This window comes from Bipolaris zeicola (genome assembly GCF_000523435.1).
Source record: "Bipolaris zeicola 26-R-13 unplaced genomic scaffold scaffold_67, whole genome shotgun sequence".
In the NCBI taxonomy this organism is placed as follows: domain Eukaryota; kingdom Fungi; phylum Ascomycota; class Dothideomycetes; order Pleosporales; family Pleosporaceae; genus Bipolaris; species Bipolaris zeicola.
The window spans coordinates 48,443-61,995 of NW_006912116.1; the positions used below are offsets into that span (position 1 = coordinate 48,443).

General features: G+C 48.8%; 4 protein-coding genes across 4 annotated transcripts; all 4 read left to right on the top strand.

The window, feature by feature from the left end:
* Window positions 1–2,126: 2,126 nt before the first annotated feature.
* Window positions 2,127–2,796, top strand: COCCADRAFT_95287 (uncharacterized protein; the record flags this gene model as incomplete). Its single annotated transcript, XM_007713775.1, has 3 exons — window positions 2,127–2,277; window positions 2,345–2,509; window positions 2,651–2,796. 3 exons carry the CDS (start codon window positions 2,127–2,129, stop codon window positions 2,794–2,796), a joined length of 462 nt encoding a protein of 153 aa, XP_007711965.1.
* A 3,572-nt stretch (window positions 2,797–6,368) lies between these two features.
* Window positions 6,369–6,725, top strand: COCCADRAFT_69534 (uncharacterized protein; the record flags this gene model as incomplete). Its single annotated transcript, XM_007713776.1, has 2 exons — window positions 6,369–6,548; window positions 6,639–6,725. Coding segments are annotated over 2 exons (267 nt in total), but the record flags the coding sequence as incomplete, so codon positions are not given.
* A 2,032-nt stretch (window positions 6,726–8,757) lies between these two features.
* COCCADRAFT_95316 (uncharacterized protein) lies at window positions 8,758–10,300 on the top strand (the record flags this gene model as incomplete). Its single annotated transcript, XM_007713777.1, has 3 exons — window positions 8,758–9,408; window positions 9,459–10,120; window positions 10,171–10,300. The coding sequence occupies 3 exons, from the start codon at window positions 8,758–8,760 to the stop codon at window positions 10,298–10,300; spliced, it is 1,443 nt and encodes a 480-aa protein (XP_007711967.1).
* Window positions 10,301–11,091: 791 nt separating this feature from the next.
* Window positions 11,092–13,147, top strand: COCCADRAFT_4759 (uncharacterized protein; the record flags this gene model as incomplete). Its single annotated transcript, XM_007713751.1, has 6 exons — window positions 11,092–11,406; window positions 11,474–11,630; window positions 11,680–11,789; window positions 11,841–12,876; window positions 12,932–13,049; window positions 13,102–13,147. 6 exons carry the CDS (start codon window positions 11,092–11,094, stop codon window positions 13,145–13,147), a joined length of 1,782 nt encoding a protein of 593 aa, XP_007711941.1.
* Window positions 13,148–13,553: the final 406 nt, after the last annotated feature.

The window sequence follows — 13,553 nt, forward strand, 5'->3', positions numbered from 1 at the left end:
GGGGGGGGGGGGGGGCAGAAATTTCTCCTGAGCGCCTGAACAGCCCCTCGCAAAGAATATGGTACCAGCACAAAGTAATGATGCATGTATAATTCCCAGCAGCAAGCCCCTAATCACTCAATATAACCCAATCCAATCTGCATCATGTACGCAATGGTGAAGGTGCAATTAAACCTCAGGAGTCCAGGCCAGGAAAGCATACGGATCCAAGGCGCTAAACAAGGGAGAATCATCTCACGGCATTGTTATGCTTTTCCCCGCAATGTAATCCCAGTACAGAGGTGGCTGTCAAAAGTTTCAGCCTATAGGGAGGTAGCGGCTGGAAGTTCTTGCTAGCGTCATCTCTATTGGCCCCGTATTCTCTACTCAAAGAGAAGAAGCCCAAACTCCAACTGTAGCTCTAAGAGAATTGATCTATGTAGAATTACTTATGGGAATACATCCAAATACTAAATGCTGTATATATTGTTTTGAAAAATTCAAAAGAACAAAAGCGACAAGGTGAAGATCAAGCTCTGTAATGGCAGAAATACTACAGCTGTACTATAAACTCGCTGTCAGCAACAATTTTTAACCCTGTCAGCTGAAACTTTCAACAGCCACTGCCAAGTCGCGATCGGCATCGAGATATCCTCGATTCCCATGTCAACAGGCTGTGGAAAATGCTGTACGCAGTACACCCTTCGTTAGTTACTTGGATTTACTTACCAATCGATTACCTCAGAATATACGCTGTCACTTACTCACCGTCGCCACAGCAGAGCGATGCTAGCCGGCTGTCCCGGCTGCAGATCACCCATTTACTGAGTGACATGTAAGTATATCGCTCATGCACGCAGTCATTTCAACGCGGTGGCGGTGCGCAACAGCCATGTTCGCCGACGTCAGCACAGTGACAACACTGTAGTACGGTTCCTGTATGTCGGGTCACTCTTACCCGAGGCACTCTGATCACTAGACGTTGGCGAGGCTCAGCAATTCACTCTGCTCACAGGCAAAAGGTTTGTTTTGTAGAGACGCTAAAATGATGATCAGACTCTTGCTCAGTTCACTTTATTCCTAGCTTAATACAGAGAAATACCAGACCGTTCTGAACAATCTCAACGGTGGAAGCTACACTCTTTACAGTATAGCTCTTACTCGCTACCCCAGTCTGGCTTACCCCTTACTAGTGGCGTATAAACTCAGTAGACTACCAAGCATGCGCTTGGCAACCGCACCCATAACGGTTCCTGACAGGGTTGCTCCCATACCCGGTAGCTTTGAGTGTTCTCAGATTTGGTCCTCAGTTGAGATCGCTTCGTCGCGTTCCCCAATTCCGGCTCTCTTTCCCCGACCGTATCTGGTGCGACCAACCGACGTGCAAAGTAACTTCAGGCTGCCGATAGCTGATTCGTGGTGCAATCCCCAAAGTCAATATTTCATTTTGCTCTCTCTTTAATGCCTGCCCGGCTTTAAACATTTTCCGAACCTTCTTCTGCCCGTTGCTGACAAGGCGCTACTGACGACAAGTGCCCGCAGAGATGGTTACACAACCCACAAAGACAGCTCAAGCAGTATATTATTTCCTGGAAGCTGAATCTCGGGGGAGGATACGCATTTCTCGTGTCTGCAAGCTGCGTAACACAAAGAGACACTAATGACCATTCTACGGCTGAATCGAGAATCGTGAACTCCACAGCCCAATGGATATGCGACGATCATCGTCTACCTACATGTGATATCGGGAGATCACCAATAGTGTATTTGCGATCCCAACGTCTCTTAATTGTTCTGCACAAGGTATGGAGCAAAGAAGATAGACAAGGGTGGACCTTGTGAAGTTGAAGCTACGCCCGTCATGTTGCATCCAGACGACGTACGGTGCACATACGATGCTCCATGGACGAAAACAGACGTAATCAAAACTTGGAAAAGGCGACCAGAGAGACCGCGTGGCCTGATCAGTGCACCGGAAAGGAACACGAGTAATCCAGGTGATAAAATGTATAAAAGGAGACCACAACCTGCACTGCCAGTTGAATCACCATCAGCATCAACCAGCAGCTTCAACATCTTACCTTCGCTTTATCCACACTCGCTCAAGACCTTGTCTAAAACCTTTTAAACTTTTCAAACAAATCAACATGCGTTATACTGTCCTCGCCTTGGCTGTCGGCGCCACTGCCGCTCCCCTCGCCAGCTACTCTTCCGGAGTCTGCCCTATTGGACTATACAGCAACCCTCAATGCTGTGCCACTGACGTCCTTGGTGTTGCCGCCTTGAACTGCCAGAACCGTAAGTCTCTCTCCTTTCTACTCCCATCACCTGGCTTTAAACGCACGACACTGATTGATTATTGTAGCGGCCACCACTCCCACCAGCGCGGATCAATTTATCAGCGGATGCGCTGGTACGGGTCAGCAAGCCAAATGCTGCGTCATCCCAGTTGCAAACCAGGCTGTCCTTTGTCAGGATGTCAGCCCTAATGCAAAGAGCAACGGCAGTGCTAACGGAGGCAACAACGGTGGTGCTAATGGAGGCAACGGCGATGATGGAGACAACAACGATGATGGAGACAACAACGATGATGGAGACAACAACGATGATGGAGACAACAACGATGATGGAGACAACAACGATGATGGAAATGGCGATGATGCTGATGGAGACAACAACGATGATGGAAATGGCGATGATGCTGATGGTGACGATGACGGTGATGCTCACGGAGCTGGTGACCAATCCGCTAAGACCCCTACTTCCTCCTATCCTGCTTCCCAGGAGACCCCTTGCCCTTCTGATGTCCCTTACTAGAGACTAGAGTGGGTTTCGTTGTGGAAAGCAGAGAGTGTGGGCGGTGTAGGCGTGGGAGGGATATTGTGCAGTGAGAAAATCAGGACTGTACTGTAGCGTTCGACAATAATATCTGCTGTGATAGCTTTCCACATCGCTTTACCTTGTTGTGCTCTTTGCTGATTTGTGAACTGACTTACGAATCCGGGTCAGCCGTACGAATCCGGGATTGTGATCAACACTGACTGAGCTATTGAGAATGGGCACTGTGAAGAACACGACGTGTTGGGCATAATAGTAAGATTAGAAAAAATCTAGACAACTATCCATGCACATCTGTTCAACTACCACCGTGTATCTGGAATAAATACACAAGAAACATGACATGCCCTTCAAAATGCTTAGTTGACATAGCACTGCAGTGCTACACATGACAAACTCTCACCGGTACGTCAACATTAACTTTCTAACTATGTAGTCCACACACCCCAGCTAGTAAACTACGCGCCGGACGAAACAAGCAACACACTACTCTCCGTACTCTCCGTATACTTACAGTACTCTCCGTAAAAGCACCGGTCCAAGACCCTCGGCGCTGACTCACGGTCCGTTTCAAAAAGATTACCTCAGCGCATACGCCGCATCCCCCACCAACCAACGCAAATCATTCAGCCCTGCCACCCCCCCTCCCCCCCAAAAAAAACAGCCAACCAAATACCCAAGTCCCCTGACCCTTGGCCTCCCCTATCGCGTATAAGTACTCATCCAAACCCCTATTCTCGTTCCTCATCATCACACTCGGAGAAAGAGAAAAGAGAGACAAGAAAGAAAAAAAAGGCATTTCAAATCACCACCGAAGCACCATCCGATTCCCCTCTTCCGAACCATGACCGCCGCAGTCGAAGCGCCGTGTGCCAACAAGCCATAGTCCCAAAACGTCGACTTGCAGCAGCTGGCTCGGGAGCGAAGGCATCATAGCCAGATGGAAGTGGGTCCGTTCCCCCCCCCCTCCATCCAACCTCGCCTAGCGGTGCGGGCCGTGGGTTAATGCTGGCGCCTCGTTTGTAGCCGGTGCGCGAGTCGAGAATGCACTTAAAGGAAGGGGGGCGGGTGGCAGCGATTAGGCTAGGTTGGGTTAGGTACGTGGTGTTGGGTGTTTATTTATTTTGGCTTTCTCAAGGGAAAAGGAAGGGTGTTAGTGTTCGAGAGAGTTGGACTAAGAGGGGGGAGGGGAAGTGCTGTTTTGTGGGTTGATGAGGATATGGGTGATTTTCTATATGCCCGCTTGTGAGTGAGGTTTATATGGAAATGGTGGCGAACGATTACTACTACTATTGGACAGCCCCCAAAAGGTTAGAATGCGAAACCTACTAGAATCTGAAACTAGAAATTAAGAAAATTAAGAAAAAAAATCCTAGATCTACTGGAGTTTTAGAAGTGATGGGATGAGTTCTTTCCACTTGATAGTGGATGGGGAAGGTAAGGGAGACACCGTCGGAGACCCTAGCGTCGCCCCAGAGGTCTACGTCAGAAGGAAAACATTAATTCGAGATGTTGATCATGTGATGTAAAATCCTGCGAAGTGAACGCAATAAGGATATCAGAATAAATGGATTTTAATGCCACTGTTACGAATATATAGCTACTCGGCTCTCAGATAACGTTTTGCAGTATACTACGCCTTCTTAGGCCGTGTAGTGCAGTGGAGCCGAGCTGTTACGTTATATAAACTCAACTATTCTCACACACGCTATCTCTACTAAATCGTTAGATAACTATTCACAGTGCTTATACCAATGACTGCTTAGTCTAAACTATATTGAGGCTGGAGAAATATAAGCACTTGACTCTATGGACCATCAAACTACAACTCTTAATATTACAGAACGTAGTAGAGTACTTCTAGGTACACTGGATATTCTAGATGCCCACCAAACTAGCTAATCTGGCTAGGGCAATGTGTATTTGGAGTGGCTGTAATGAGCTAGACTAGCTAGAGTTCTTCTACTACCTTGTAGATTTGGTATAACTTGATTTGTTTCTGAATACTTATTAGATAGCGCATTAGATTAATTACCCTAGAAAAGAAGAGCAGGCCATACCCTAATCTTCTTGAATTAGGTATCGAAAAAACAACTTTGTAGTTAAAGTCAGACGATTCGAATAAGAAGCATGAGCGAGACACTGCTTTTGAACTCTTGAAAATGAGTTAGTAACACTACCAATACTGTATACACCCCTTAATTAAATGTAGTATTTACAGGGTTGAGTTCTAACCTTTAGAGTGCAATCGTTACCCGTACGCATACCTCTTAGTCTAGAGGGTGACTTTTGCTACTAAAGGTGACTTTCGCTACTGAAGGTCACCTTTACTCCCCACTCTCCTTCCCTTCTACGCACCACTTTCTAACTTTGATACACGCTAATTCTTATCAATCATGACTACAAATCCACGACACTAGAAACTCTCAATTTTATTACTGCCTTCTTGCTAGTAGCGCATAATTAATCCATTGATTCGTTCAGTTACTTCTTGATTAATTCGCTCAATCTAATAGATGTAAGGAAAAAAAATAGTAGCGAGAGAATAATCACATTAGAAACGCCCGATTAGAATTTACTGAATTAGTTGTTCCGAAGTGTGTTCCCGGTCCACTGAAATGTCTAAATAGAAATTACACCAACTAAAACAGCGCAATACCGAGAATAATGTAACGACACAGTAGTATTATCAAATAATATGCTTTGTTCCTATAGTGTGATCGCTCAAGCTAGAGATATTTATCTACTTCTCTGCTATCGACGTTGCGGAGGTAAAGGGGGAGGTAGTATCACACTTATCTAGCTATTCGGCTCTTAGATGCTGCTATGTAGTATACTAGATATTGCTAGGACGTGTAGTGTAGTGGAGTTGAGCTGTTGCGTTATACGTAACTACTCTTCTCTATAGTAAGACTCATGGTTCGACAGTATCTATACCCGTTTAATCACATATTAGTCTGTTCGTTGAACTCTAGTGATTTTACATACAAAATCATTTTTATTCTAACGGTGTTACGTCGAATGCAGATAGTTGCAAGTGCCAGCTCTGTTTTAATAGTCGCGGTTTTTTTTATCTAGGGATTTCAGTAAACTAAGAGATGTGTAGTTTCGTGTGGAGGGAATGCGTCTTGAGAAATATTCTAGAATGTAGTTTGAGTAAGGTAGCATCGCTGCAACTGACATGTGTTTAAAAATACGGGGATACATAAACGAGGCTCCTGTTTCGAGGGATTATTGAAATTTGTATAGTGCGAGGACATGTAGTCATAATACCAAATATCCATTTTTTGTGATAACATTAAGCTTGGTTTCGTAATGGTAAAATAACCTCTAACATACTGCAATTTAGTTCGTCAAAAAGAGCGTAGATGATGGTGCTGCAGAAAAAGAAGGTACGGTCAAAGACATGATGTCATCACATCTTCTAACTATCAGCTAGCTCGACCACCACAAAGATGCTGCTCTAGTGATTAGCAACCAACAATCTTTCCTACCTTATCCTTTTCAAAAACTTTTTGTATATATGTGAGCTGAGATTATATTCTGCACAAATGGCAAAATCGTGTACACTCTGTTCTACACCGCGCCCGGTGCTAGTCCGGTGCCAAATCGACTCGACAGAGAAATGGCATTTTGTATGTCCTGGAGCATGCTGGAAGGCGGTCTCTGGGGGTATGGAAGACGCAAAAGGTCTCAAGGAAGAGTTTCCGTATTACCGCTATGGTGGTATGGTGAGTGCAGTTCCTTTGGTGAACAGAGATGATGGTGCAAGTAGAGATATCGGTGCGAACAGAAGCTGACTGGGTGGTACGATGAAACAGTGGAAGGACAGGAGTGCAGATGGGCCGGTAAGCGCGAAGAAGCCGAAAAAAGTCAAGGAAAGACAGAGGGAGGAGATGAAAGCTAGAGGAGGAGATGGTGGTGCAGAGGGTGGGGAGGTTGATGCTAAGGAGGCTGAAGATGGTACTGCATTGGCTTAGAGTAAGCAAAGACACAGTCGATTGGTATTATCAGTGATACTATTTTTCTTCCTCTGTTTGTGCAATGCGCGGGCGTGTAGCTGGTCATATCAAAGTTCGGCGATGGACGGATGGGGTGATGATAGTTGAAGTAGCAGGGCCAAAGGGGCATGGTGCGGACTAGCTGTCGTGACACGCGAAGTGCAGGTGCAGCTGGGGCAAGAGGTGGAGAAAAGGCAGTTGGTGGTTGCTTTGAGTTTATTGAAAATATCTATTCTTGACCGTGTGCACAGCCCGCTAGGACGAGGGCGAGGGATTTTGGGCCATCATGACGACGTTGGACATGTGTTTAGTCGGGACGTCGTGTTGCTATTGATAGATCTTTATGCAGCGGGGCTCTGCCATCGGTCCCTTGAGCCCATGCACTTAGTCATTAGCGGGGGGCAGCTATCACAAGCGCCCGGACCCGCGGCCCCGTTGAGATGGGTCGCATCCTTTCTGCAATGGGCCTGGGATTGGCGATGCAGCGTTTGCTGGAAGAGCGACATGGCGTTGTTGATGTTGATGTTGTGGTTGTTGCGCTGCAATTGGCACCGAGGCCAAGGCGGAAGAAGGGTCGGGTAGTAGTAGGGCACGGCAAGCTAGGATAGTGCTTGGATGAGGTCAGGATGCAGACACGGGCTTTGGAGTTGATGCACCATGTATGTAGGATGGGAAAGGTCAAGTATAGGCATGTTGGTGATTGCGGTAGGTCCGATGGTTGAGCCAACAGAGTAGTCCAACGTCAGCCACACGGCGGCCTTGGGCGCTACTCAGAAGATCAGACGGTCGGGGTACAGGCAGGCAGGGTGGCAGCGCAGTAAGGGTCCTGTCGCGTGCGCTGCCAGGGACAGGAGCCAGGAGCTGGTTCCTGAGGGTGTAGACATAGTCAGACGGCTGCTGTTAGTGCAGACGGGAAATGTATTTCGAGAAAGGTGCATGGCCAGGGCGGCAGCGTAGACGCGGAGACCAACCAGCGCATCGACTAAGACGACTCTTTGGCTTTGCGAGTGGAATATGAAACAAGATCCGGGACCAGTGATAAAGACGGACGTCCTCTCAGCGCTTGCGGAAACACTCGACAGCAGCCTTTCTCGTTCAGTGCCGTGGCATTTCCCCCGCTCGACAACGCCGCAATCTCTTTGACGTTGTGCACACACACACACACACACTCAGTTGTTGCCCGCCCACACGCCCACTTGGTTGCTTGCTTTTGTGCCGCTGGGCCACATTGCCGCCGGTCGAGTGCAACTACCTACTTAGTCCACGCATCAAATGAAGGCTGGAGAGGCGTCAACCGAGCCTCGAACCGCTGAAGATCCGCCCAGAGAGCTTCCCGGCAAGCCTCGCGCGCACGCGCCTAACCCACTCTCCGCCACAGTCGCCGTCCCGAGCCCCTCCAGCACACTCGACTTTTGAAACCCAAAGGACCCGCAGGCTCTGGCGGTCCCAGCAAAGCAGCTCCGACGTCTCCCCGGCTTGGACTTGCAGCTCCTCTCTTGTCCCCTCGCCCCTCTGCCGCCGCACACGAAAAAAGCCTCCTGAGCAAGGCCTTACCCGAGCCCACTCGCGCCTGCCGCCTGCCGTCAGTCGCGCCCGCACCTGGCATTAGTGACTCGTGGCCGCCAACGTCACTCGTGCCCCGACCCGGCCTTCCTCTCGCTCGACTCTCAACCAAAGCTTCACTCTTTGGCCCCAACCCCTCTCCTTCTCTCTTCCCTTGTCTCTCTCCTTCTCTTTCTCAAGGCCCAGCGACCCGCCTGCCCACCTCGGCTGTGTGCAGCGACCCACTCGGCTGGGACCGAATACCCTCAGCTTGCACCCTCAACAACAACCCACCATACCACCCTGGTCCAAGCTGCCAGCGTCCCTCTTCTGTGGCAGGAAGACAACGTAGATGCAGTCGTCCAGCAACGGCCCTTCGCCGCAACCACAGCCAAACATGTCGGCCCCCGCGCCCCTCCTTCGCCCGCCCATCCCCGGCGCACGCCCCGGAAGAAGAGGCCCGCCATCTCTCGGTCTCTCCATACCACCCTCGCCAAACCAACGTCCCGTCACAAACGATGCAAATGGAAACCTTACACAGTCGCGTCCACAGCCCCCCAAGCTCAACATCATGACTCCCATGGGCTCCAACAATGCGCCGCACGAGGGCAGGCAGGGACCCCGCGGCCTACCACCCCTACAAATCGGCCCAGGCCTCTCCGCCTCGGGCTCAGGCTCAAGCGATGCCAGCGCCCATTCGAGGTCTGGTAGCTTTGGCGAAATGCCAGTAACCAGCTCGGCTTCTTCATACCATGCCGCATTGGGCTTTCCAGGCCTGCAGAAAGATCCTATTTCTGCCATATCACAAGGAGGCAGTGAGGGCGCACAATCCATGGAGCGTGTCGGTAGCAGTCAGCCATTGCCAGATCTAGACGCCATGGCTGCGGAGAAGGGGCGGCCGTTGGAGGTTGACGATCTCGATGATGCGGCATGGCGAGCAGCGAGTGCAAGAGGTCTGATAGAGGAAAAGGGTAGTTTGGGTGAAGGTGCTGGAGGAGCCGTCACCAAGTGCGTACTCAAGGGCGGAAAGACTACATTTGCTCTAAAGGTGCGTCATTTTCATTGTGCTGCACGTTGCGTCGCTAACATCTGTTCTAGATCATCACCACGAATCCCGACCCTGATGTCAAGAAGCAAATCGTACGAGAGCTATCCTTTAACAAGAATTGTGCTAGTGACCACATTTGCCGCTACTACGGTGCCTTTATGGACGACAGCACGGGAACTATCAGCATTGCCATGGAGTTTTGCGAGGGTGGTTCGCTAGACGCGGTATATCGCGAAGTCAAAAAGCTTGGAGGCCGAACAGGCGAGAAGGTCCTGGGCAAGGTTGCCGAAGGTGTGCTGAATGGCCTGACATACCTCCACTCTCACCGCATCATCCATCGAGACATTAAGCCCAGTAACATTCTACTGTGTCGGAACGGGCAAGTCAAACTATGTGATTTTGGTGTATCCGGAGAGTTTGGAACAAAGGGCGATGCCAATACCTTCATTGGAACATCATACTACATGGCACCAGAGCGCATTACCGGTCAGAGCTACACCATCACCAGTGATGTGTGGAGCTTGGGCGTGACTCTTCTTGAGGTCGCCCAACATCGATTCCCCTTCCCAGCAGATGGCACTGAGATGAACCCTCGTGCTGGTCTAATCGATCTGCTCACGTACATTGTGCGGCAGCCCATCCCCAAGCTAAAGGACGAGCCTGAAAATGGCATCAAGTGGACAGAAAACTTCAAGTACTTCATCGAGTGCTGGTACGTACATGTTCTGCCTCTAAAGTATGATTTTTACTTACAATTTGTAGTCTTGAGAAAGATTGCCCTCGAAGAGCCACACCTTGGCGGATGCTCGAGCATCCGTGGATGGTTGAGATGAAGTCCAAGAAGGTCAACATGGCACACTTCCTCAAGCAAGTATGGGACTGGAAGGATTAAACACACATGTACCACCATCTTAGATTCGGCTTATGATGACTGTGTCGTCATATTATACTGCGCAGTGTCAAAAAGGCACTGCCGGTTCTGCACTGACCTAGGAGCAGCTTCTTTTGTACCTTCATTTCAATCGCCAGGTCGCGTGCTGGCATGAGATCACAGGCTGCCGACATACATACTCTTGCTTTGGTTGTCAAAACGGCTTTCTTCGAATTGGGAATTTATATATCAGGAGTCCTGAGATGTGGACGAGTATCACATGGGAAGCCATACAAGATCTCAAAGGCACTGAGAAGTGGAGATTAATTGGGTGGTTGCGCTGGAGGAGTCCCATTGGCATTGACGGCGTCTGAGCGGTTCAGGTTGCATATAGCGGCATATCAGAAAATCGCGAATCTGGAGACGAACAATAGTTGGCCATATAGTACTTCAATATGTATAACAATGCCTTTTGAAAGCAGTATGCCAAGTGACAGCATGACGCATGGAGGGCGATAGTCTCAGGCCTGGTTACTTAATTGAGATTAGTGCCTGATCCGGTCCGACACACCTCCGACAGGTGCTCTCGACGCTTGGAGTCATACCAAATAATTTACGCCGCAACCGCAGCCGGCCAATTGAGCACTTCGCGGAATCCAAGGTCCTTCTTAGCACGGATCCTTCACAGGCAACTAGCGCAAAAGACTCTGCGAACAGTTGACTTCCCACAATCTTGACGAGTCGCTCCCCACGCGCAACTACCCCTCCAACTACCCCTCCATTCACACCAGACCGCATCTGAAGTCTCCAAGATGCCGACCATCGCCGTGGACAAGGCTGCTCTCTTCAAGGAGTTGGGCCGAACATACACGACGCAAGAGTTTGACGAGCTATGTTTCGAATTTGGTATCGAGTTGGACGAGGACACGAGCGAAAGCACAAAGCCCGAAGATCTGGCGCAACCACCACAGCTCAAGATTGAAATCCCGGCCAACAGATATGACATGTTGTGCTTCGAGGGTATTGCCATGAACTTGAAGGTTTTCCTGGAACAACAAAAGCTGCCCAAGTGGACTCTGACACCGCCGAAAAGTGGAGAGTTGGAGGTTTTGGATATCAAGCCCGAGGTATGTCAGACTTGAGCCAACAAACCCCCTATGGCTTCATAAGAAGATTGTTTCTGATCATGCATAGACTAAGCAAATACGAGAGCTTTGTTCAGGTGTCATTCTAAGGGGCATCACTTTCACAAAAGAACGCTACGAATCCTTCATTGCCCTACAAGACAAGCTACACTCAAACTTGGCACGCCAGAGGACGCTGGTATCCATAGGAACACACGATCTGGATAGTAGGTGTTGTATGTCAGGGTATTGAGTGCAGTGGCTAATGTGCGACAGCAATCAAGGGTCCCTTCTCCTATGAAGCACTACCACCAGAGCAAATCAAGTTCGTCCCCTTGAACCAGACCAAGGAGATGAACGCCAAGGAGCTTATGGAGTTTTACGATGTTCGTGTCTCTTGTCTAGCCGCTTTTTATTTTGTCTCTAACGTGAAGCAGAAAGACAAGCATCTCGGCCGTTTCCTGCATATCATCCGCGATTCACCCGTATACCCCGTTATTTACGACTCGAACAGAACCGTCCTCTCGCTACCTCCTATTATCAACGGCAACCACAGCAAGATTACTTTGGACACGAAGAACGTTTTCATTGAGATTACTGCCACCGACAAGACCAAGGTTGAGATTGTCTGTCACATGCTCGTAGCCATGTTCGCTGGATACGCTGAATCGATAGAGCCAATCAAGATCAATTCACCACACAATGGCGAGTCGAGAGAATCGCCAGATTTGTCGCCAAGGCAGACGCAGGCAGAGGTTGACTACCTGAATCAGGTCACTGGTCTGGACCTGTCGCCAGAAGAGATTTGCAAGCTTTTGTCACGTATGGGTCACGATGTCTCGCCATCAAAGTCAGATAAGAACATTCTAGATGTCTCAGTGCCGATTACTCGAGCAGACATTCTGCACCAGGCCGACATAATGGAGGACTATGCCATCGCTTATGGCTTCAACAAGTTGCCACGAGTGTACCCGAACAAGACCGCTGCTGTTTCAGCACCATTACCGATCAACAAGCTCGGCGACATTGTACGATTAGAATCTGCTTCTGCGGGATGGACCGAAGTCATGCCTCTCATTCTCTGCTCACACGAGGAGAACTTTGAATGGCTGAACCGGAAAGACGACGGAAAGACGGCAGTGAAGCTTGCAAACCCCAAGACTGCTGAATACCAGATCGTACGAACATCGCTGTTACCCGGTTTACTGAAGACGATCAACTCAAACAAGCACCACTCAGTTCCTATGAAGATTTTTGAGGTCAGCGATATTGGACTTGTTGACTTGGAGCAGGAGAGAAAGAGCAAGAACGAGCGACACTTTGCGGCGGCCTACATGGGCAAGACTAGCGGGTTTGAGCAAGTACATGGTCTGCTGGACAGGCTGATGCTCATGCTTCGATCCGCCTTTCTGACCCGGGAAGATGGATTGAAGAATGAGCAGCTCCAAGGTTACTGGATAGAAGAGGTTGATGGTAAGTGCAGATGTGGGAACGTTATCTTTTTTGAATGTGCGCTAATATGATGCAGATGCTACTTTCCTTCCTGGACACGCAGCGGCCATCAAGGTGAACCTCGGTGGCAAGAACCACACCATTGGTGTTTTTGGTATTTTGCACCCGAGTGTACTGCAAAAGTTTGAGCTTCCGTAAGTTGTTAATGGTCGCACTTTCAAAGTTAAATGCTAATAATAACTATAGATACCCCGTCAGCACGCTAGAGTTCAACCTTGAGGTGTTCTTGTAGAGCATTGCGTAAGTGTTCTTGGCACTAGATGTCTGGGAGAGGTTATATACCAATCGAATCGAATTGAGAAATTATCTCTGAGTCATCATGAATATTGTGTCGTTCTAATGTGATGCTTGATGATTTAGTCGTGAATTATTGTTGCTCATTTTACCGCCAGCCCTGATCCGATAGTAGAGGTGCTGATTGCTTTCATTGGATGACCATTGGTGACTAAGTTTTCTCACTCATGTGTGCTTTGTTTACTTCCTCACTGTAATGCTCCTTGGCAACGCATTTCTAAGCATAATGGCCAAACTATTTGCATATAGATATTAACGTGTTTGAGGTTCGTCTTAGTATGCAATTATTGAGTATTAAAAATAAGTTCGAGGGTATCTCACAAAGCAAAGACTAGCGTAGGTAG